Source organism: Aythya ferina (genome assembly GCF_964211825.1).
Source record: "Aythya ferina genome assembly, chromosome: 1".
Taxonomy (NCBI): domain Eukaryota; kingdom Metazoa; phylum Chordata; class Aves; order Anseriformes; family Anatidae; genus Aythya; species Aythya ferina.
This window is the reverse complement of record NC_140296.1, coordinates 204,003,631-204,029,056: the sequence shown is the minus strand read 5'-3', so window position 1 is coordinate 204,029,056 and position 25,426 is coordinate 204,003,631. Positions and strand designations below refer to the sequence as shown.

General features: G+C 47.9%; 1 protein-coding gene across 6 annotated transcripts in view; it reads left to right on the top strand.

Annotated features, from left to right (window-relative positions):
* PODXL (podocalyxin like) overlaps positions 1-25,426 on the top strand; it is a 43,042-nt gene that overhangs the window by 6,088 nt on the left and 11,528 nt on the right. For all 6 annotated transcript variants that reach the window (XM_084512705.1, XM_084512704.1, XM_084512703.1 and 3 more), the window contains exons 2-3: positions 21,954-22,790; positions 24,585-24,733. In XM_084512705.1, the coding sequence (XP_084368831.1) occupies positions 21,954-22,790; positions 24,585-24,733 (986 nt within the window). The remainder of the gene's footprint in view (positions 1-21,953; positions 22,791-24,584; positions 24,734-25,426) is intronic.

The following is a 25,426-nucleotide window of genomic DNA, read 5'->3' as shown; positions in this document are numbered from 1 at the left end:
CTCTGCTGGTGACAGCTCGGTGACAAAGCATCGCAAGGAGGCAGGGAGAATGCAAACGACTTATTGAAATTAACTCTGTGCAATGCCTCGACGCCCAGCGTAGAGCAGAAGGGCTAATGAATGGGAAAGAGCCCCCAGCGCTGCTGAAGCACCTGATTTTGGATGTGCATATGCAATAAAGAAGTTGCAGGAAGGCAGCCTCTAAACACGCAGCACTCCCTGGGTTGTGATTTGCATCGTTCGTGTGCAAGACACCGCAGCCTGATGAAGCACTGGGGCCACCACCACCCCCAGAGGCACTGCTCAAGTGCACTGGGCCGTGGAGAGGGAATGGGCCCAAATTGCTCTTTTTCTCCATCTGAAGGACCCAGATGAGTTCCAAGTAGGCTCAGATACATAACCAAGGTCTTTAGGGTTGGAGCTGAGTTGTCCTTGAACCCAGATTCTGTTAATGGAAAGAGAGGCATCTTCTGAAGGCAATTCAGGTGTCTCTTGGGATGGTTTGGACACTAGAGATGCTTGTGTCCACACACAGTCCTCTTCAGGGTCTGATGTTACACGAAAAGTGTCCAGGATCCGTCCCTGGAAACCTTTACGTTGCATAACAGTATTTGCTTTAAAATGGCCAGAAAGTTAGGTTTCGTGATTTGGAAGAACTTCTTGGTGGTGTGTTAGGTGTACAACATAAAGGTTGCAACATGGAAGGGGAGATAGGAAGAGCAGTCTTTGGGTTTAAAAGAAGTCTGTGTTTGTGGCCGGGTGCAGGACAGATGCCTCAGAAACGGGCAGACAGGAGCTGTGTTAAAATATTCTCCAAAATTGAAAAGGTAAAGTTTTATTTCTGAGTTGTTCCCATTTTAGAGGTCGCAGACATATTAGCATCTTCAATAAAAGCTGGATTAATCCAGCAGATTTTTCTCTGTATTGCAAAGTCTATGTGCAGGAGTCTTCAGTTTTACAGCACATGGCTCATGAGACTGGTGAAAGAGAGGAGGAAGGTCATTTTGCAGTGTTAGAATAAAGCCATAGTTATTAAAAAATAAAGGCTGAATTTTTCTCTCTCAGCCTTAATTGATTTTAGTAAATTTAACTGGAGGAGAAGGTAGAAATTGGCTTAGAGTTCTTAAGCTGCAGTACTTAAAGATACATTAAATCTCCATGCTGGCTATTGTAAGAAAGGAGGAGACACGCTTGTCAGGCATTTATTCTAAGTGGCTTCTGCTCGACACAGGCAAAGAGAAAATGCCAGATTCCTGACTTCGACAAAGGGGATTTGAAAGGGTTTGCAGAAGGGTTTAGAGAAACTGTTTGAGAAAGCCCTTCTTAGAAGCATAATAGCAAAAATGTTGTTTTTATTTTTCCCCCCGGACTCTAAAGGCAGGAGGATGAGATAAGACATTCCACCACGTACACAAATGAGGAAAAAAAAAAAAGTTAAAGTTTCAGTGATACTGCGGCAGCCTGCAGAAAATGGATAGCTTTCAGGGTGGCTATTACACGTTGCTTATCAAGGCACTGTATTCCTCGACTGTGAGAAAAAGCAGAGTAGTTAAAGCGATGCACTGTGTTCTCCAGCAGAGATGCAATTAGAAGTGGCTATACTGGTGTAACTTTTCCCTGGATAATTGCAAATAGTTGCGGCGGTACCAGCAGCTGAAATGGATCCATGAGTGGCTCCGCCACGATGTGCCTCCTAGAGCTCTGCAATGCTCCACAGGAGGATGTCAGCATGTCTGCTGTGGTCCTCAGCTGTTCTGTACCTTTCTTATGGAGGAACCGTATACATTTGAAGGGTGTGATTAAAAATGTTCAATCGATTGTTTTAGAATTTAAGAAAAAAAATATTTGAATGGGTTCTGTTAAAAGAAGTCACCCTCCCAGCTGAACTGCAGAAAGCTCTTCATTTTGTAATGGAGGGTTCACATGAGGTTAAAGGTCTGTGATCAGTATAAAACATACATTATTTTTCTGCTTATTTCATTCCATCTGAGGTTTAGCATTATTGCTGATCATATGCAAGTATACTTAGAGCTTCAGAAGAGTGTTATTAAATATATATATTCTAAATAAGCAATTAAAATTGCTCATGTTGGACATTTCTAATTTATTAAGCAACACAAGAGTTACTTAAAGCGTGGTTAAGGGAAGCAAGTTTCTAGCAAGTACTAGATAAGCTAATACCGAGCTTCTTCCAATGAGATGGCAATCGCACGATTTCAAACCCAGCCTTTTCTTTCACGCATTTTTTTAGCCATCTTCTCACTCTCTAGCTGCTGGTGACCTGATTTGGTTTCAGAGCCTGCTTCTGTTTTTTTTTTGTTTGTTTGTTTGTTTGTTTTTCCCCCACAGGTTTCTATTGGCAAGGTGAAGAAAGTAATAGCTCTCAGTAAATGCAGGAAATAATCACTCTTTTTTTTTTTTAAATAACATCGGGTTTGTTTTCAGATGGATCAATTCCCTGATCTGGCTTGACACACTGCTGCAAAGTGTTAGTGCTCTCACAGGGGCAAATTCCTCCATCAGAGGGAACATGGATTGATGCCAAATTAAAGCAATGCCATAAGCACACCAAAATCACCAGTGGCAATTAAAAGCTAGATTGCAGCAACACAATGTGCTGCAAATACGATGTGCCCACACCAGCCATGGGGCTTCTGATAAAGCCTGACTTGGCCAAAAGACAACCAGGGCAAAACATGAGCAAAACAGGACATGGCTGTGGATACAGCAAGCAAAAATCACACTCTTGCCCCATTTTTCAGACATGCAGGATTTAATCTCAGCACACCTTGGCGGTTCTCAAGATCATTGGTGCCACTCTCACCCGTGCCTTGGGATAATTCACATGCCAAAAACTCAGTGAGAGATGCTGACCTCTGGTTTAGGTGATAAATTTTCCTGTCTCTAACAGTCATATAGAATATTTTGGGAAAATAAGTTTTGAGCTTCTTACAACACCCTAGTATAGAAAATTACTTTGTTTCCTTAAGATTTTCCTGGGCAGATTAGAAAAACCTCTCCACAATCTCTGCAATTTTGTAGGCTTCTAAGATAGTTCCTCCAGGTAGCAATGAATCCCCATTAACGGCATGCAACAGGAGAACGTCCCTTTTCTCATTAAAGCCTCACACAGGGTTCAAAACCTCATTTTATGGCAGGGTGCTTTGATTTAAATCGATGTGGCTTAAATTATGAATTTTAATCATGATTTAAAATAGGGAAGCATAAAGTCTTAATTTGAATGATTTGATTTTAACCATGCTTTTCATTTCCAATTCATAGCTCTATCCCTTAAGCAAGGTTGATTCCCCTTGGTTGCTCACTGTAAAACATGGAGATTTACAGCCCACTCTTACCTTTCAGCTGTATTTTCCATCCAGGTGGACACACTATTAACATATTTATTTAAGCAAGTATATAGCCTGCCACAGCTCTATTTTGATTTCTAATGTATTCATCTTTGAAGTCTTCCTAGGTAATGATGAATAACACTAATTTTGGGCTTGTTGCAGGCAATCACTCTTTACTCGGGGATGAAATTTCTGTTAAACTGACAGATGCAAAGCAGCATTTAAATTCCTTTAAATACATCAAGCATCCGAGGTCCTGAATACCTAGCATATAAACTTTTCAACGTGCTTTTGAGGTTAAAACCAAGCAGTTTATTGAGCAAATCTCAAGCGTCAATCTTAGATGGAGTTAGTGACTGAAATGAATTGTTTCGTGTCCCTGGAGGGTTTTGAATAAACAGGAGTCATTCTCTTAAATCTCACTTTTACTGTTTAAAATGGGAGAGGAAGCAATTTTATTTTTCAGCTGCCAGTTCCCAATTGCTTTCACAGCTTAGAATTAACCATTGATGGCATGGCTGAGTATGTCTTTCCAGGATATGCAGAGGGATTTTAAATGGCTAGCCAGGGTTTATATGCGCAACATTTGACCACCTAACTGAAGGCAGAAGAACCCCATGCTTGGTGTCTGGATACCCTGGATTTCTGCCTATGGTGAGGGCAAACAGAAACTGAAGGAAAGAAAACCAAGATTTTAGGAGACTTTCTTTAATTTGCTGCCCACTTTGTGACCCAGATCCAAATCCCATCCCATTTAGTGCCGAAAATCCAAATTCCTCAAGTGCCGTGGATATCTCATTTGGGTTTAGACCTAGTACAATATATTTAATCTCCTCGTAGCTGCTAGAAGACAAGTTTGGCCTTTCAGAAATTAAGAAGAGACCTGACTTTGCAAGACTGTGGCCCATGGCAGTGCAGATTCTCCTTCCCCATGGGACAACGCCAGCTTGGAGCAACCTTCCTTGTGTCCAGGAGAGCAATGTAGCCTGGCAGATCCTAGTGGACCTCCATCCTTCCATGCTGCATGCCCATCTTGGGAATCTGGGGAGCAACAAACTCAATTGCCCCCCTTCTTTCTAAAGTAAAACACTGGTAATAGACAATTCTGCAAAACCTGCTGGAGCCTGGATGCCCTCAGCCAGACCATTTAGATACATACCCCTGATGACACTGCATTAGAGAGCACTTTCTCCAGCAGGCCTGACAACTAAAACATTACTGTTTGAGGCAACGATCACACAAAAAGAACAACTTGACGAGCAACACATCCTTGTTGCAGCATCCTCAACCCCTCACTATAGGAGGCTCCTCTCAAAGGATGTTTTCATTAGGCCTGCAGTTGCTGAGCATGGCCATTGCTGCCAAGATGGCTGTGGTTGCTCCTTCTGCTCTCACTGCTCCACATGTACGTGTGGCAGCTTTGGGATATCTCCGCCATGGTGTGGAGGCATCTGTCTCTGCTAAGACACATCAGTTAAGGCTGCTGAAGTTGTCTGATGGACCCAGCTCAAGGTGGAGGATGCACTAACACCATTCAGGCCCTGCCCCAGATCCTGCAGGCCTCGCTCTGTGTTTCCTCAGGCCCATAGGCTGGCTTATAATTCACCATCTCACCCTAAAACCCTTTTTCTGTGAGGTTTTCCAACAAGGAGAAGGCTGACAGCTGCCAGGGTGGTGTTAATAACTCCTGAGGGCCAATATTTCTACCACTGGGGGCTTCGTGACCAAGGACAAAGCATATCACCCATCAGAATCCATGTTCCCTATGTCAGGGTTCCCCCAAACCATAGCTTCAACTGGTGAGGGTAATTTAGGACAGCCAAACTGGGGGAAAAAACTGTTCTTTTGGCTAAGCAAGTGGCACAACGAGAGGAAGGGTGGCCTCGTGGGAAGGGGTCAATGAAAAGTGGGCACCTGAGGTTGGGTTTGTAGCAAGATGTGCTGCCTTACAGGCGGTATATGGTTTGTAGGGTCCAGTAATGTTCTTTATGAGGAGTTGGGGAGAGAAGTGCAGAGATATGATAAAGGGAAGAGCTGTTTTTCTGTTAACTACAACAAAAATCCAGCTCTTTTGTATTAATATGAAGCATGGCCACAGGTAGCTAACAGCTGTGCAGGGTAAAGTTTTGGGGGTGGTTAAAGATTTTTGGTGGCACAGCAGCCCCTGGGGGAGCAGGCTCTCCTTCCCCTGATCCCATTAGAAACGGAGATTACGGCGTCTTGTCCACATCGCTGACAGCAGCACGGAAACTCCATCTCAGGGCCCAGCACAAACAACTTGATAGGTGTTGGGATGGGGGCAGAGTCACAGCACAGTGCTTTTAAGGGGACAAAGCAGGAAGGAACACAGAGAGATGCTTTTTGGACAAAACCCAAAGATGCTAAGCTCTGAAGTGGTGCTTGTTGAGGTCCTGCTGCATTTTGGATGAGAAAAGGAAGGCAAATTTTGATGCTGGGTGATTGCACTCTGCTTTGCCAGCTTCTCTTTCTAATTGCCTGCATTGTGACTGTGGAGATGCTTCCAGCCCTAACCTGCTAACACCTGCAGTGTACTGCCCCAGGAGGAGGGCTGCTGTGGCTCTAAGTATCTCAGCAATACTTTTAGACAGAAAAAAAAAAAAAAAAAAAAAAAAAAAACATAATAACAGTCACAATAAAAACCTGCAAAAATCCCTTGGAAAAATACAGATTTTGTAGCTCACCAAATTCACATGTAGCTTGTGAATTTGATGAGAAATTCTCACTGTACAGCCATGCCAAAGAAATCCCAGCAATTTTGGGGCTGTGTGTGTGTTTGAGCCGGAGGAATTGGGTGACAGCTCTCTGCTTTGTCTTCCAGGAGAGCGTTTTGTGGGGCTGGCAGGGCTGCTCCAATCTGCGGGGACATAAGCTGCTTTCCCAACAAGCAGCGCCGAGGGCTGCCCCCAGCCCAGCTGGCTTTTTGGGGAGGGGTTTCCCACTAATCCAGCTCAGAAGCAGTTTTAGGGGCAGAGCTTTATCTCCATCTCAGCTGGGGAAGGGGAGGGTGAGGAAAGTTCAGCCTGTGAGCTGTTTTTATAGGGACTTCAGCTCAGTCTGAACTGAGGAGAGAGCAAGGGGTAATAAGATTTTGCCTTTGCCCCAATCTGGCAGGAGCAGATGCTCACAGCCTGCCTCTGAAGTAGGTAAAGGTATTCCTGCTGCAGGAATTTATTTCATAGGGGACAGGGACAATATGAAATTCATTTAATATTTTCACAGGGACAACTGCAGCAGATAACAACCTCAGGTATCTCAGCTCTTGTTTTAAGCAGCAAGACTGCCCTTTGCTGCTAAAGGCAGTTGTCTGAGAGGTGCCCATGGGCTGATTTTCCATATTTCTCACCCAAAATGACAAGGAATGGCTTGTTATAGCAGCTTGCCACCTGGGCCTTGCTGCACTTCCTAAAGCCCAAGGGTTGCAAATTGTCCTGGCCATGTTCAAGCCATAGCCACTACCATGAAGCTACCAAGGCTGGGGAAAAGAGGTTCCCTCTCCTCAGTAGCATAAATTAGGACTGATGCATTGGTTTTGTAGCAATAAATACCAGCTTTAGGTCCAGCTGGAGCTGGTCTGGATGTGAGCCAGCTCCCTTGAAGCAAGAGTCTGTGTATGCAGTGAGGTGCCTGGCATCCTGGTGCCAAGCTCATCTCCATCACAGGTGCATTCAGCCCTCTTGTTTCCCCTTCTTGTTTCTCTCCTGTGTGGTTCTTCTCCTGTTTGTGAGAGCTGGTCCAAATTCCATGGCAGCAGACTTGGCCATTCACAAGAGGCAATGGGTACAAATTGGAACACGCTGGCACAGGGTATCCAGGGATGTTTTGGAGTCTCCCTCCTTGGAGATCTTCAAAAACCAGCTGGATGTGGGCATCCTGGGCAGCCTGTTTTGGGTGGCACTGCTTGATCAGGGGTTAGACCAGATGGTTTCCAGAAGTCCTTTCCCACCTCAGCCATTCTGTGATTTTGTGGCCTGCTGTGTCCAACATCTCCAAATGCAATGCCTGGCTTCCAGGGCCCATGTCTCATTTATTCTGTTGCTGTGCTGTGCAACAGCTTGCAGGGTGAAAGACCTGGTGCTTTTATTTCTCGCCTTTCAAGCACTTCAGCCTCTCATCCATGATGCTGTAGCCCACGTAGAAAGGTCTGGGTGATGGAGGGAACAAGCAGGGGTGCCCATGTGCTGAGTGGCCACAGCTAACAGAGGCCAGAAACACACTTGGCCCAGGGAGTGGTGTCTGGAGTACACTTTCTTGCTAGTTGTTAATTATTTAATAACAACAATTCCCAAGCATTGCTAAAAGTCACTGTTTGCTTTTGATTGATGCCTTAACTCTATCTTGCCTCTGTGGTCAGAGGCCTTATCTCTGAGCTGCCCCAGCTGGAGTCAAAGGATATTTTGCCCTGAGAGTAATAACCAGATACATCTGGAGGAGCTGGTGGTGCTTCTCTGAAGGTGGATTTAAAGTCTGGGTGGGAATTTTCAATTGTCTTTTCTGTCTTTCTGTAATCAGAGATGCTGTTTTTCTTGTATCTCATAGGGTAGAATAGTTTCTGCTGTCTCTTGCAAGCACTATGGGGTTGCTCACGTAGAAGCAGTGGAGTAAGTTGGATATTATTATCAAGCCCAGCCCCACGTCCCCCTTCTGTGCCTAGAGCTGCGGGTCCCATCCCTGATCCCCTTCCAAGGTAGGAGCTCAGCGTGGTGCTCGCAGACCTGCCAGCCTGGTTAAGGCGAAAGAGGAGGATGATTAACAGCAGGGAGGGGATGCAGCTCCTTCTTCCTTCCTGCTTCCTTTGCTCCCTTCCCTTGCCCTGCCATGGCCTGCCCTGACGTGTGACCTCCAGACTTGTGCCACTTTGCAGCCAGGAGGGAGAAGGGTTTTGGTGGCAGGGCCATGTCAGCAAAGCCCTGAGCTCTAAATCCAACACGGGTGCAGGTCCTTTCCATCCAGAGCCCCAGGAGTCAGGGTACTGCAAGCTCTCCTTTCTATTAGATAACATTTAGTGTTTTTCTCCCTGACCGGTGAGTCTCTGCATGCTCAAACCCACTACCTAGACCTACCTCTTCAGGGATTTGGGGGAGCTGAATATGGCCACTGTTGCATGCTATACTCGTGTTATACATTATGCTTCTCAGCACACAATAATGCCATTAAAACCCACCACAGCCTGCTTGCACTGCATGCAAAATGCTGGGTCCCTGACCTAGTGACATCCTACAACTTGCTGCGCTCTTCTGCTCAGCTCTAACCACGCAGGAATCCCACTCCTTGCTGGGAGGACAACATTGTTCCCCTATTGAGTCATAACAATGAGGTCACTGGGCTGGAAAGACAATGTCATTCAGCAGCCAAGAACCCAGCTGGCTGGTCCCGGTTGTGTCTCATCTCCTATGACATAGCCACGTCTGATTTGACTCATTAAAGCCGTTGCAGGTTCTGTCTTGGAAGGGGTGACCAAAATGTTCATTGTTCTTCATCAACATTAAGTCAGGACACTTGGCCAACTTATTAGCAAGAGCCTTCTTCCTTTTCCACCTTCACTGCTTGCTGTGTAAGCTCCTGGCAATGGGAAAACCTCCCCGGAGATGTGCCAACATGCTTTTCAGAGCAAGCTAGCTGCTTGGAGGAGGACCCAAGGCCCTCAAGACGTTCCACCCAGAGCCCGTTCTGCTCTAATGTGCACCAGATCAAACCACTTTGGGATGGCCAGTCTGCATTACCAGCCCTGCTTTTGTTGGACACTCAATATTTTGGTGTCCCAGCTTCCCAGTGTGGTATTGCACTTAAACCAACAGCATTGGGGTTTTTCCATGCCCTGTATGCTCTACATGGGACAATTTTCCTGGCCCACATCCCTAGTGGATGGACCAACTTCAGCCCAGGATTGGCTGTGGACAAGGAGAATTTTTCTGCCCATTTTTTATGGGTTTTCTTTCCCTTTATGCACCTTTTGGGTGGTACAGGCACGTAAGCAGAGAAATGCCCAAGCACTCTGCCAGCAAGCTGTACGTCCACCATAAAGCTCTTCTTCCCTTCACTCTGGCGTGGGAACCAGGACTGCAGCCTTCACTGCTCCACGGATGAAGATGTTTTGGGTCCTGAGACCAGTGGGCACTTGTTCTCTTGATGTTTCTAGCTCTCATTGCCATTCTGAACACGATCATCCTGTAAATAGTGAATAAATATGCCCTAAGGGATTTCTCAGGATAAACTCTGTTTAGTGCTGCCAGGTTGCTCTTTCCATTGAACCCCCCAGTTTATTTTTTTTTTCCTGCCCACAATGTGATTGTCTTAAATCAGATTTATCTTTTTTTTTTCACTGCCCAGGCCCAGCTGAGCAGGAACGTTGGGTGTATGTTTACCTCCGCTGGTGTCCCAGCCCTAAAGCACAGCAGCCGCTTCTTTTGAAGAACATACAAAGCAAGGAAGAAAAGCAATTGTTTGGGAGGAAGTTGAACTATAATGTAATAGACTCTCATGGGGATTAGTATTAGTAATTATTTGTATTGCTGTGGCACCTAACCAAGATTGGGGCCCCGGGTAGCAAGGTGCTGGGCCAGCCCCTAAATGAAGACAGCTCCTCCATCCCAAATCTATCCCCTCCTGCATGTAGAGATGGGGAGAACTGAGGAAGGGAGAGGTTAAGAAACGTCACCAGGGTTGTGTTGGAAGGCTGTGGCAGAGCAAGGATGTGAGCCACGGCATCATTCTTAGAAGAGCATCCTTCCTCTTAGAAGGAAATGGTTAGGGCTCCTCTGCTTGTGCTGCTTGCAGCTATATGTAAGGCACCACTGGGTAACAAATATGCTGTCCCGCATTAGGACAGCTCTGAAAAAGATCATCTCTCATTGTCTGCGCATTTCATCCATGATCCCTGTGTTCATGTGTATTATTTTAAGGATGGACAGAGCAGGAGCTGTTGAGTTTGAAGAACAAAACTTCCTCAGATGGAAACTGAGTCCCGATGCTCTTAATATAAAAAAAGCTAAGATGTATATTCCTTTTTTCCCTGTTAAACTGACTGCTGCTGGATAGTTAAATAATGAGGCAATTACGAATTTGCCAACAATAGATGTTGATCTGATTACACGGCTTTAAAGCCAGATCGTCACTGGAGCCATTTGGTGGGAAAGCAGCTCCGTGCCAGACAGTCTTTAAATAGTTTTGAATAGGAGGGAGGGTGAGCTGTGTCCTTCCCTTCCTAGGCTCTCCCCACCTAAAGAATAGCCCTGAGCCTCCTGCCAAGAGCTCCATGTCCAGCCAGCACCCGAAGGCTCAGCTCGCATGCACAGCTATATAAATATATGTCCATGCATGCATATATGCGTGTGTGTGTGTATATATAGAGCGCCGAATTATCCGGGAAGACCCCACCCTGAGGGAGGTGTGGGTGGGGAGCCGAAGAAAAAAGGTGGGACCCAAAATAGCAGCGAGACACAAAGGATCTCAAGGAAATGTGGAGCCCTCCTCGTGGTGCTAACAGGAAATCTCCGGGCTGCTGGCTCCGTAACCCTGGCTAGCCAAGGTCGTGGAGGGGACTGGTCACAGCAGAGGGCTACATCCAGCTGTCTTAAAAGTAAAAAAGTCCAAAAAGTTGTCTTGGAGACACGTCTGGTGGCAGTCTTAACGTCAGTGAAGGTTTGCAGATGCCCCGTGAAGTGTCTGCAGAGCAACATGTCCCCAGGCACAGCCCAAACAAGCAGCAAAAGCAGAAGGCAATGCAGTTTGTATTTAACTAGCAATCGCCCCAAATTTTACTGAGGGAGGCTGGGATGTTTGAGGAGGTCAGCAGTGCTTGTTGGAGGTGTCTCCTTGTGTCCTTGTCTACTTACCACAGCACCCTCCACCACCTTTGAACCTCAGAGGGACAAAGATGAGTCCAGTTCATCATCTCTGCGACCACCTCCGTGCTGGGAATCGTGTGATGGGGCTGGGGAACGCAATGGGATTCACGACCCCGAAAAGGTTAAAAATTAAAGCTGGCTGGCTGGAGCAGGGCAGAGCCGAGGGCGTAAATTTGGGCTGGCAGCGTGACTCACCAAAGGCGCTGGGTGCACAAAGGAGGGCGAGGCCGCGGGTCTTATCACCGCCTCGCCATCGCTTTTCCGTTGGCCCTTTTTGCCCTCAAAATGGGCGAGCATCCTCCAAGGCCTGCCCCCAAACAAGGCTCCAAGAGCCAAAAGCCTCGGTGGTGGGAGCGAGCAGAGCCAAAAGCCTCGGTGGTGGGAGCGAGCAGAGGCTGTCAGGGGAGGGCGATTCCTGCTGTAAATCTTCGGGGAGGAGGGGAGGAAAGGGAGGTGCACCGAAGGGGGGGACAGCACTGCGCAGTGCCACGGCGGTGCCAGCACAAAGTGACCTTCCAGATACCCAGCCACATTATTTTTTCCCTCCGTATTCCTGTAGATTAGGTGTTTCCCCTCTTGCTTTCCCACCCATAGGACCTCCAGCTTGTGCCAGCCTCCAGCAGAGGCTGGTGGCTTTGCTTTTGGTGACTTTTATTTGCAAAACCCTTGTGGCCTTCATCTCTCCTGGAGCAGCGCTAGACACACGGCTGATGCACGCCACCCAGCTTGAGTGACATCAGGTGGGGCAGCTGGGGGAGGTTTGGCCACCAGGGTACCAGGGTTGTGTCCTTCCTCATTTTGCTTGGTATTAACCCAAATCTGAGCCCGGCCAGCTGGAGAGGAAGGCAAGATGATGAGTTCAGTCTCCCTGTGCCACCCAAAAAGGATGCTGTGGACCTGCAAACCCACCTCTTCTGACATGGGACTGGGAATTGGTGCGTGGCACAGCTAGTAGAGGGTCCCATCCACTGCCATCTCATCGCCCTGCCTTTCTCCAGAATAAAAACTGAGCGAGCAGCAAGAGCTGCTGATGGGACACCAAATGCAGAGCTTCCCACCTGCAGGGATCAGGAAAGGCCAGCATCATCTGGGGAGCCAGATGTGCCCCGTCACCGATGTTTTGTTGGCATCAGTGCAAAATATAATATCTGGGGGCTTGTTTGTGTGGGGAGCATCGTCAGATTTCTCCCAAATTAGCACCCTTAAACTGCATGTTCTCCCCCCTCGCCCTGTCTCGCGTTGGCTTTCGGAGCTAAGGAGACTTTAATTTGATTTAACCCACTTCATTTTGGCTAAATTGAATGAGAGCTGACTTAAAGCTGAGCAAGAGTGGCCACCTGGTGGGTTGTGTGCACTTTGACTAATCCACTCTGAAATCATACCTCCTTTTAATTTTAGATTAATTTTCCTGAGTACTCACTCCTGTGCAGACAAGCCATCGGGATGAATGAAAATCAGTTTCCTTCTCACTGGCTCCTGTCCTCACTCCTTCTCCAGCTGTCTGTAGTAGCCCTCCAGGACAAACCAGGCAGGGATGATTCATCTTTTTAGGGCAAAAAGCGCAGGGAAGGACTTCTGCTCCATCCCAGCGAATAAAATCCCCCCCTTTGGGCATTCTCAGGCAGTGAGCATCAGTTCTGTGACAGAGAAAGGTCAGGTCTCCAAGAGGGGAGGCTTTGATGTGGCAGTTCAGCCCTCAAGAGATCCAAGATCCTTCCTTTTGAAGTCCATGTGGGCCAGCCTTCAGCCCTGGTGGTGATGCTGGGCGTTCTCCCAGGGGAGTCAAGTTGACATGGCCAACCTGGGAGCCCTACACAGGCTCTCAGCCCTTCCTGAGATTCCTCTCCAAATTGAGACAAATCTAGGCTTTTTATCTATTTACTTTTTTAAAAGACAGGCTTTTTAGCACAGACAATAAGCTGCAAGGGCATCTTGAAGACTGGCAACCCAAAAATTACACAAGAAGGACCCCGCAAATGGTCTCTGTACAATAAAGTCATGCAGCTTTAGGGCATTCTCGTGATTTTCAGTGTCATTTTGATTCATGGCCGCTGCTTAGGGCCGGAGGTAGCTGGGCTTTACGGAGCAGCTGCTGCTGCCCATTACTCAGTGCAAACCTTGAGTTTCTTCCAAAGTCCCTGGGTGACTTCTGCAGCGACAGAGGGCGAAATGTACCCGGCGTTGTGTCCTTCGGCGGCAGGTTGCAGGAGGAGAGCTCTCGTTTGCACGAGGGAGATTGATGCTCGCCTGATCCAGCAGGACATCGTGCCACCACAAATCTTGCCTCAAAGAAACAAGGACATCGTGGGATAACCCCACACTTGTGGCACGAAGGAGAAGGGCAGGAACGCGGCTCTGCTTGAGCTGGGAGGCTCTGGTCAGGCTGGGACACACAGATTTTTTGGCTGCTGCTCCCAGCGTTTCCGCTCCAGCAGCTCCGCTACCGTTTCCTGAGCGATGTGGGGCGTTTCTGCCTGGTCTGCAGAGAGCCCCTGCTCCGTTCCACAGCCTGGGAAGGTGCTGGGATGGAGCCGGGCCCCTTCCAAACCCCCCCCAGCCCCTAGTGGAAAGAGGATGTTTCCAGGCTCGGTGATAAAAATGCCTGAGCTGAGTGGATAGAGATGTGCTTGTCTGTGTGTCTGTTTGCCTCCTTGACAACCTTGTGTGAAGGATTTTGGAGCCTTCATTTTCCACACGGGTTTTCCTGTCGCTTTTTTCATTGTTTTTTCCTCTTTCCCTTCACTTAGATAGCTACAGACTGTCCGTGGGAAGAGGAGTGGAGACTCCAAAATCGGATGTCCCACGTTTATTCACAAGAGAGGCAGACCGGGGCTAGCCATGCAGTTGGCACTGCCTAGGACGGACGTTTTGGGGCCGTTTGGGTGGAAGATGCCACGTTTTGGGTGGATGATTTCCACGTTAGGGTGGAAGATGGCAATATCTTGGCAGCAACCAGTCCTCATGGGGAAATTCAGGAGAGGTCCAAGTGTGGCATGAAGGACAACTGGATGACAGTGATTTTGAGAAGAGGAGGGCTGAGATACTTCTGCTCACTCAAATCCACTGGCTATTTGTTAATTAACACAGCAAATGAACCCATTTCTGCCTCCCCAAATGCAGCATTTGGAGGGGCCAAGGGAGTGAGGAGAGAGGTCGGGGAAGAGGAGTGTGTCCAACAGGGAGACGTGCCTTGGGATGGTGATTTTTAATATTTGTCATGCTTCCAAATGAAACAGCAGACGAGCTGAGCTGGCTGAAATACTTGCAGAAAGAGCTGATGGGGAATTTGTTAATGAAGCATGTTTCTCATCAGAAAGTGCCAGTTCATCAGAACCTGGGTTTCAGGGACGTGTGTCTCAGTCCTGGCAAAGAAGGTGCCTCAGGACACGGGTGGGTTTCTTGGTCAAAACCAAGGAGGTTTGAAGACCATCATTTGAATAAAATAAGTGAGGTGGATCTCAAAGGAGGGATGGAGCAGCCAAAGCTCACACAAGGCTTGGTTCACATCCTGCTCCCTGAGCTGCTGGGTTACTTCCACTGGATAAAACAGGGACAACTGAAAGTTTCACCTGGTCTGGATTAAAGCAGAACAGCTTTTGGCTACCGCAGGGACATGAGTGGCTGCAAAAACCCTGCAGCTTCATAAGAGCCCCCAGGACGATGCTAAGGTGCTGTGGGGACCTGCTCCAAATCCCAGCTGAAGGGTGGTGGTGCAGCCACCAGCAGGAAGCCCTGCACGGCCTTCTCCGTGTGGACGGGTGTGATAAGAGCAAAAAAACCTTCAGGGCTTGAAGCACAACCACATTTTCCCCCTGTGTGCAGCCAGTAAGGGCTTATTGGGTAGATTTTGTGGCTGTAGGTTCGTTTCATTTGACAGCAGAGAGGATGCTGGTTGGTTTTGCTGCCTTGATTTCACCGTCACTCATGTGCAAGAGCTGAACAGCACCAAACAGCACCAGTAAAGCCTCATCACAGCAGCATCAAGGAGGTTCCCCACAGAAAGCAAGCCCTAAAGTGGCTCTAAATCAAAGCCCAGCCGTGCTCGTTTCCTTCCTGAGCAATGCTGTAGCACGAATTAGCTCCAGCCAGGTCTCATCTTTAATATTTTACAGTGCAATTCTGTCAAGGGCGTTCTGCAGCACTTTTTCTTCTGGCAGGGTTTTGGGCAGGATCAAAATCCCTGCATCGGGTAATTGGGCTGATGGGTTAGAGCCTGCTCTGGTGGACCTTTCCCCACTTTCTCACCTGGGTTGGCCTGGGTGAAGGCATTTCATAATGCTGGCAGTGAGACTGGCAGCAAAGCAGCCAGGAAATGCCAGTTTGGAAATGTATTTGGGGAAGTGGAGGATGCCTCTTTGCCAAGGGGAAGGGTGGTGGGAAGACTATCGGAGTCCTCAGGCCGAATTTCCCTTGCTGAAATCCCAGCAGGGAGCTGGGGAGGACGATGCTGTCGGATCCCATCTCACCCTGAACAAAGGACAGAGCACCTTCACCAGCACAGTTTCGATCTCAGCGAGGTGTCCGCTGGCTCTGGTAGCCCAGCTTAATTCCAGCATAAATAACTCCGCTCTGTGATATTCTGCCAATCTGATTGACCTCACGGTTCGAAAAGGAGGTGACAAATTTCCTGCCCTCTGCAGCAACTGTGCGCTGTTCCTGCCCAGACAGGGCTGCGTTTCAGGGATAAATCCCTCCTTTTGACCAGGAGCATCCTCGCTGGTGCTGGTACACCCCGTCCCCTGGCCAACACCACCCCTGCAGCTTCAGCCCCCGCTTTCCCTTTGGCAAACTCAACCCAATGCCCCTGTTGAATTAGGAAAAGCTGCAAAAAGGGGAGGCAAATAGGAACTTCCTAGGGCCTGGCTCATATCCCCTCCCCTTCCCCGGGTTGCTGGGTCTCCGTAGCTTTCTCATCCCGCCTTGGGAGGAGCAGGAGCCGACCGGCGCGAGGCTTTGAGCTGGGCTCAGCCCCGCCGGCCTGGGGTGTGTCGCCCACCATTTCCTAAGTTATTCTTTTGGGCTTCCTTTTCTCACTATTAATAGATTTTTCAGCCAATCTGAGCTGTTTCAACAAGGTGGTCAGGGCGGGGGGTGCGGAGGGGAGGCATTTCTGAAATAGGAAGCGGGAAGCTCTCGGGCAGGGAATTAATTTAACAAGAGGGGCTGCGAGGGGAGGCGGTGGCGTTGGATGGACGGGACATGTCCTTTCGCTTTGCGTTTTGCACCGCCGTGATTCTTTTTTGGTTTGTGCTCGAAGCTGTGACCTTTCCAAGCAAGCTGTTTCCCTCCAAGCATCCTCCCCAGCTTGCAGAACACGGCGCATCCGCTGCACCGTGGTCAGGACCTCTGCGTCTCTTCGTGGCATGGTTGCTGGTGACCCATCAACTTGTCGTGCAATGAGAACCATCGGCACAAATCACCACATCATTCCCTTTATATTCCGGGTGCATTTTCACATCCTAACCGAGCCCTTCAACACCAACCCCAACCAGGGCTTTGGCACATCCAGCCTCCCAAACCTTGATCCCGTGGGGCCATACAAGCCCATCCTCACAGCTAGCCGTAAGGGAAAGTTCTCACCCCTCTGGGGTTGTCCCCATCACAGAGACACCGTATCACCAGCATAGCCGTGGGATACACACACGAGGAAATGAAATCATGTTTTTGCAGCGCGCTCATTTCCTCCAGGCCATTTGGCCACTGTGCACGCGGATGCATGCGGGGAAGGCTCGAGCTTTGCTCCTGCAGAGAGGTATCAGGCAGATTGCTGTTGCCCAGCACAGAAATGAAAGGTTTTGGGTTGCTTTTATCAGTGCTACCTGCAAGAGGAGAGTGTGCACTGAGTACACTGAAACCCATGGTGTCAAAATACAGCGATAGCTGCTGTGCTATGCTCGTTTTCCTTAAAATGAAGAAGTGACGTTGGTCCAAAAAGTGAAACTAAATAATCAGCCTTGCCCTGCCAAAATGCAGCCAGGAAAGTCAAGGACAGGTAGGGTGTTGTTTTTTTCTGCCTTCTCAAAAACAAGGGTGAGGGAACCTGGCTGAAATTCAGGTGAACTTTCAGGCTTTGGGGAAGGACCTCATGCTGGTAAGGGGCATGATAGCCTACAGGACTTCTTCTCCATCCTCTTTCTCTCTCTTAGCGTGCATTAAATCCTTTTATCTCTGGGGCTCACGGCATGAAAGGGCCTTTCTTTTCCCGCAGAAGGACATACTGTATCTTTTGTGAGTAATCTTCATGCTAAAGTGGCACCGAACATAATCCTGTCCTGTCTGTCCTTTGTTGCTGTCAGCCCGTGATTGCAGGGGTTTTCTCTCTTCTGTTTCAACCAGATCCTATTCATTTCTTCTTTGGAGGACACTCATCAGGCCCCACTGGTCACCAGCCCAGGCAAACGGGGGCTCATTACCAGTTATTACCCCTGGGTCCAACAAGGAGATTTGGAAAGGGCATCTGGGCAAGAGGGAGGGGAGAACAACAGTTAGATATAGCACACGTGGTAGTAAAGCAGTCACCCCTGGACCTGCAGTGCTCTCACTGCTTTTTTTTGTATTTCTTTCTGCTTTGGGATTAAGTATTTGGTAAGCTTCCGAAAAAGAAGAGCCTGCAGTATGAATAAGCCATGCCTTCTGCTGGCGGTGGACCTGTAAGACACCAAAAATGTGATTTGTTTTTCCTCAGTCTAAATAAAATACATTTTATACCAATGCTGCCATGAGGCACAGACCCTGGGCAAACAGCTAATACTAACCCCAGAGCAATAAAACCACAAAAAAAAGCTGTGCAGCCCTGAGACCACAGCAGCATCTGGCACCTCGTGCAAGAGCAGTGAGAAAACAGTTAAATTTTATGCAGCTGCAGAGCAAAGGCAAAGTTCACTGTCAAATGGGTGCCTAAAAATCTGTGGACAGATCTGGGGATAGGTACAGGTGCCAGTCCTCCATGGAAAGAGGGGCTCACCCAGCTGTAGCCATGGAAATTATGGTGGCAGCTCAGCTGAGCTAGGGTGGAGGTTAGGAAAAGAGCATCACCTTCAGGTCAAGTTTGGGATGGGACATCTCTTACAAAGGGCTTCCCAGTGGTCCCATCCAGTCTGTACCAGCAAGCATGGGTCTGTAGGAAGGGAGCAGTGTGATGAAGTGCTTTCTGACTTGCCCTTTGCGTTGCCACTTGCCAAAGGGATGCAGGTCTCCATGAAAGGAAAGAAATTTCCACCGCTGTGGCACTCAGCATCTTCGAACATCGAGTGATAAGACACAAGGAAACGGCCTAAAGTTGTGCCAGGGGAGGTTTAGGTTGGATATTAGGAAAAAATTCTTCACTGGAAGGGTTGTGCAGCATTGGAACAGGCTGCCCAGGGAAGTGACTGAGTCACCATCCCTGGAGGTCATCAAAACATGTGTAGATGTGGTGCTTAGGGACATGGCTTATAGTGGACTTGGCAGTGCTAGATTAATGGTTGGACTGGATGATGTTAGAGCTCTTTTCCAAGATAAATGATTCTATGATTCCGTAATTCTGTGATTCTAATCTTTTAACATCTCTTGACCTTAACAGGAGAGGGACACTGAGGCTGAATGGAAAGATACAAACAGATGAAGTCTGTTTAAGCTTTGTGGACATCAACTCAGGTCTTGGTTCTTCTCCCAGTGCTTTCTCAGGATATATCTTCCTGTGTGAAGGAAGGACCGTGGGGGCAAGCCTGGAAGATCACACAGTTTTTCTCTGTCAGCAGAAAGATGCCTTGCTTTAGGCTTTTTCCCCCATTTTCTGCTGAAAGTGGTAAAAGCACAGCTGCAGCTCCCTGGCTTGGGACCGAGAAGTGATGGGGCAGCTTCACATGGTTCATGGGGTCCCAGCTGGCCACCAAGACTGTCCCAGAGCCAAGGCATGGACCTGCCCCTTTCTCTTTTGGACCGAGTTGAATTGAATTGCCCTTTCTACTTTTTCTTCAACACGTTTGCTTCCTGCCTCTATGGGACAGGGACAGGTTAAGAAAAGGAAGTGACAGCAGTGGGAGATTTCCTCCACCTTCCTTCCGACCCTTTCTTTATTGACATCTCTTCAATACTCTTTCTACCACTAGGGTGTGGGTAGTTTTCCCCTTGACATCAGAACCCCTGTCTGGCTTTTACGTCCCTATTTATGGGGTAGATCCATTTTGTGGCTAACTGGATGCCATCTCTCTAGCTTGCTGCAGCTGTCACCAAGAATTCAAGCCAGGAAAGTTAAGCTAAGAAGGTATCTGGAAGAAAACTCCCTCCTGTCTTTTGCGCCTAGGTCTCCTCTTCTGGGTGCCCACATCTTACACCTGCGTTTTGCTTTCTCTCCTTTTCTTCTCCTGCAGCCAGTGGTCGGTCCAATAATACCTATGACTTCTAGGTATTATAATATTATAAATTATAATTATAAATTATAATAATAAATTATAATTATAAATTATAATTATAATTAAATTATAAATGATCTTTTCCTGTATGTGTAGGGCAGGTGTTTCCTTGCAAGCCCCTAAAATAATTCATGCTGTTATAGTTTGCTCAGCTAACATCTCAGTGGTGTTTGCAGAATGGCTGCTCCTGGTGGCTGATGGGGAAACAGGAATAGGAATGGCATTGTCTACACATCTTTTCTCCTGCCGTTTCCCTGTTCAGATGAGCCCAAACCTGCCACAGCTCCCCAGCCCAGATCCCATTCCCCAGGTGCTGTCTGTGCCTCCAGCCTCCAGGCCTTGACTTGGCAGGGTTGATCCAGGCTAGATTTTCCCAGTGGTACAAATCTCAGAAACTTGAGCTTCCATCAGATCTCTGAAGCACAACCAGTGCTAATAAACAGGCTCTGCAAAAGAAAAAAAACCATAATTGCCAGTAAGCTAGCATAGAGGAATTAACATCTCAAGAGCAGTGCCTGGAAATTGCTAAAAATCCATCCTGGGAAGTTTCACTCCTACTTTGGGCAGTTGGAAACAATATACAAGGGGGGCACAGGGCAAAAATATAGCCCTGTTTTGAGCTGTCATCAAATGTAAGAAACATAGTCCCCCAAAATCGGGTTGGTTTCCTGACTCCGTGCAGCTGCACTGGTGCAGGGCAGTCTGCAGTTTCTGGAGGGTGAAAAATTAGCTGAAATTTTTCCTGGGGTGAATTTGAACAAGTGCCCGGAGCTGGGAGTTACTGTGTGCAATGGGGAAGGTTATCTCCGCGGCGACTGATAGAGCTCCTGCTGTGATTACAAACAGAAAAAAAGGACCCAAATTTTGCATCCAGTCTCGTGGTGTGTATAGCATGTTTGAGTGTTGCAGCACGTTGCTGCTGTTGGAGAGCTCTTTTGCCATGTAACCTGTCCTTCGGCGGTGCCCCTCACTTCAGAAAAGGATTAATAATTTGAGAATTTAAATTATTCTTCAGAAATCAACTGCAGATCTCATTCTGTGTGATAACCGAGCAAAGGGCAATGCTCTTTGCAATGAGACTGAGCTTCATTCCCACTGAGGTAACACCAGCTCTCACAGCTTTCCCAAAAAAGAACGAAGCCACAACACGAGTAGCATTTCTATATCATGCTTTGGGATGTACAAATGTGGGATAGAGACCGCAGGAAAACACGTGGGAATTTCAGGGTTCAGGCTGTGCTTTTGTCATGGTGTTCAGGATTTGCATGGTACGTGTAGATGGAGCCCTTCCTTTCCTGGTTTGCTTTTCCTTTTTCTACCCAAATGAAGCATTTGATTATTTTTTTTAACATTTCCATATGAAACTGAACACTAACTTTTAACTTCTTTTGTGAACTTCTTGGGTTTTTTGGAACAGCAAAAATAAGCTTAACAAGCAAATGATTGTAATTTGGTGATAAAATTTGCAATGGACAACTGAATCGAAAAGCCTTGAAATTAAAATGATGTGGCTCCAAGTAAATGTTTTTTTGCATTTAATTGCAAGCTCAGTCCAGTGTTGACCCATTCTTTCGGAGCAAATAGAATAAATATTCTTTCCATAGTTCACCTAGGTGGGGATTTCTGCCTGTACGAAGTTTGGCTCTGTGAGTAGATGCGTGTGCCTATTTTGTGTTGCTTTTCATAGTAACCATCTGAGTTTAGGAGAAAAATAATTTGAAATGTGAACAATGAAAGAAGCAAATGCTAAGCTTGCAAAAATAATAAAACTTCCAAAGTGGTTGGAAGGCTTCACCTCATTTATCTGCAGCTCCTCGCCACTACAGAGACCTCTGAGACCCTTGGGGTCAGCCAAACAGCACCCGTTGTGTCCCTTAGCTGCTCTCCTAGAATCATTAAGGTTGGAAAAGCCCTCCAAGATCATCTGCCCAACCATCCCCCTACCACCAATGTCACCCACTAAACCATGTCCCTAAGCACCACGTCCAACCTTTCCTTAAAGGAAAGGTTTTTCCTTAAAAACGTCTCCTAGAAGGGCTGGATATTTTTTGTTGCTGGGTGTTTTTTTGTTCAGGAACAACCTGTGTGAGAGGTGATGCACCTTGCCTAAAGGCAGACCTGACTTCTGGGTGCCAGCAGGTCATGCCCTCCTGCTCTGCTGGCTAAATTGATGCCATAACGCAGCACCCTGTGAGAGTTTAGAGAGCGTGAGACAAGCCCCGAGTGGATGACTCATGGTTTCTGTTCAGCTTTTTTTTTTTTTTCTGCAAATACCTGTTTTGGGTGGAAACCGAAGGAAGTTCCCCTAGCCCAAAGTTTATCTTGGCTTTTCTGCTTTTCCCTAGATGTCAGCTCTGACGATGTTGCTGAGACAACCACAGTGATCCCAGGAGGAGATAAGCAGATCACCACCGCCACAACCACCAGCAACGTTCAAGGGACCCTCTCCACGACCAAGCCGAGCACCCAATCTCCCAGCCCCGGGGTGTTGCCCTCCACAGCTCCAGGGACAGCCTCCACAAGCAAAACGGGAAGCCCAACACCCTCTACCGCTACGATGTCACCCACCACTCCTCCAAAGCCCACCACTACAAGCCATCTGACGAGCTCACCCACCACCCAGCAAACAGCAGCCACAACTGCAGCCAAAGACACCACAGACAAGCAGGGTGGCTCTTTGCTTACCACTACCGTGTTGCTCAGTACTCTTCAGCTCAGCACTTTGACCAGCTCCACGACCACCCCTGTGGCATCCACCAGCACCACCCAGCAGAACACCGCCACTACAGCCACCTCGGGAGCCAAGCCCACGGGAAACCCTGTTCCCACCCAGACGACCAGCCCCCCAACCACCTCGAGGGGCTCAGTGGCTACTGTCACAACTTCTCCATGCAGAGTGGGTGATGTGAGCTGCACCTCGGGCCCATTGACCAGCACTGTTGGGAGCACTTCAGACCCACAAGCCAACCTTCCACCCAGCACCAAGAACCACAATGTCTCTTCTCCCCCATCTGTCACCAACCAGTCTGACTCTTCTCCTGCTTCTCCAGTCCACGGGCCGGCCTCTTCTACCCCTTCTGCTGCACCCGTGTCCTCTGCCCCTGGTAAAACATCTCCGTCTTCACCAACTGGCACCACAGGCAAGATCTCAGATGTTGCCACCACAACGACTCCTCGCGCAGGTAACAGAAGACTAGAAGCTTGATTTCTTGGGGAAGGAAGCCTTTATGTGGTCTTTTCCTTTGGCTATCCTATACACCTCCTGTCACAGTGGGGTGCCATCGCCTCGTCTCATTTCAGGACTTTCCAGCATAGTTTTTTCCATGACACCTAGACATTTAGGTCCCTGTTGTTAGTGAGGTCGAGTCACTGTAATTCAAGGCACGGATCATCTGAAAGTGCCTACATCTGCTTTCAGGTGGACCAAACCCCAAGCATCGCTGACTGCGGTGCCTTGATCTTCAGCAACTGCAAAAAGGAGGCAGCAGCGATGAGTTCAGAGGCAGGGCATTGACAAAACTGATCGATGGCACCCCAAATGCTGAACGAAGAGGGTCCCTAACAGGGCTAACAGCTTAGTGAAGGCTGTCTGGGCAGGCACAGAAAATAAGCTTTAGATGATGACTAAGGAGATTTTGTGGCTCAACTCTGAGTCTACAGCCCCAAAAGACTCTCAGCAGTTAGGTAGCATGGCTGCAGGGTTTTGTCTGCTGACTTCTGCCTGAGTAGCATTAGCAGTGCCCACGTGGTGTTTTGGACCTTGCTGAACACCACTGATATGCTTGCTCTAGACCTCTGGAGCTTTGTTAAGTCATGTTAGTTCACTGCCGAGGCACAGCTCCACCTCCCCTGTGGCATTTTGTTGAAACCTTTCATTATCCTTCTCTGGGGAATATCTAGTCAACCCAGTTTCCCGTTATCTGCAATGCAAAAACCACTCAAAAACCCAACTCCTTCCCTCTCAGCCTCCCAGATCCTTTTTACCAGCATCACTAAATGGGCCAAGGTCTTACTGCAACACCAGCTGCACTGGCTTTCTCCAAGCCGTGTTTCAAGCTAGCAGTTAAGGATAGGTGACGTGAGTCTTGAATTGTCAAGAAAGAAGAAGGTTCCATGAACCTTCATAAAGGATTCTGGATAAAGGATAAAGGTTTCTTTCCCCTCATGCTTCACAGGACTATTCTCCAGTAAAGGATGGACTAGGAAATGATTTTGATTCAAATTTGGCTTGAAACAGTGAACATGAAGGGGTTGAGAAATCTTTGCATTCAATAAATAGGTGAGAGAATGAAACAGAAATAAATTTTTTGAAATTAATTCTCCCCTGGAGTCTCCACAAGGTGTCCAAAAGAAAATATCCCTCATCTTTGCTAGGAAAGAGGCAGGAATCCGAAAAGTAAACAGGCTGTAAACAGGATGCAGTTTTCTACTTCTCTTTGTCACCATTTCAGGATCAATTAGGAACCTGGGGATGCAAATCCTTGAAAGGCTCTGTGGAGGCAGGAGGCTACTGTGCTCCTTGCATTACTCCCATTGCACAAGAAACATTGGTCGGGGGTGGCATGCTGACCTCCATTAACTGGAGATCCTGGGTAGCCAGCTCAATCTACCTCTGTTGTAGACTTCTAGATGTTGTACAAGAAAGAAACCCAGATAAGGTGAAATGAGGGCCATCCCATTTGCCCAGCAATACCTCTTTTATCAGTGATTTCCCAGCTATCAATACATGGCCATCAAAGAGTCTGGTGGCTTTCAGCAGTAGAAAATATCATCAACAATGCGATTTTTGTTTTAAAACAGGAGCAACCCAAAGCTTTCCCATGAGTTGCTAGGAGTAGTGAGGAGCTTCAAGTCAGGGCAAGAGTCGGAAACTCATTTTCAGCCTCTCACAAATGGAGCTATGTCAGCTGTATCCTCTCTGCTGTATATCAGTGTCTGTCTTCTTGGGTTTTTTTTGGTGTATGTTGGGGACCCAGACCGCACAAGCCAAGGACGTGTGCCAGACAAAACCAGAGCTACTGAGCAGAGCCCCACCAGTGCCCAGACATCAGCACCAGCCCAGGGGCACCAGACGATCAGCAGCAGTCCTGACCAACAGCACCCTAATATTTCCTTCAAAAATGAGGTAATGACACCCATGGGAAGGTGGGCACTTCGTGGTGGTGTCCAGAACACGGCTAAAAAGGGGGCTCGCTTTTCCTGAACCAGCTCTGTTGAGTAGGGAGCACAATCCCAAACTCAACTTTTATCCCCAAGTCACATTAATTTGTAGCTGGCATCCCATGTAGGTGTAAAACCTGCAGCCCTTCTCACTGTGTGTGCCTGTGTCAGAGAGATCTGCCTCTGGAAAACACGAGGCAGCAAAATAAGAGTGGATAAACTCTCTCACACATCACTTTCCAGAGATGGATGGAGGTGAAGGTGACCATACTTCGGGTGCTGACCAAAGAAAATAAGTGAAATTTGGGAAAAAAGGGGAAATGAAATGAACATGGTGAGAGGGCAAAGACTGCAATTCAGTGTAAACCTTGCAGAAAATGGCTTGGGAGGGTCTAAAAATGTAAGCCAGGATAATGAATGAACCCTGGTGCTAATCAGGAGGGAAGAGGATGTTTCTAGATGTTCTTTTGTGGGGTAGAACTTCATCACAGCCCACTGGCATGGATCTTCCTGCTGCCTGAGCCAATTCCCAATTTGTCCCATACTGCAAATCCTAAGCCAGGTGTGGGAAGTGAATTAGCAAGCATCCCCCAGGCAACCATACGAGTTACCCAGGAGAACTTTTATCACACAGTGGAGGGCTGCTGGGCCTGTCCTG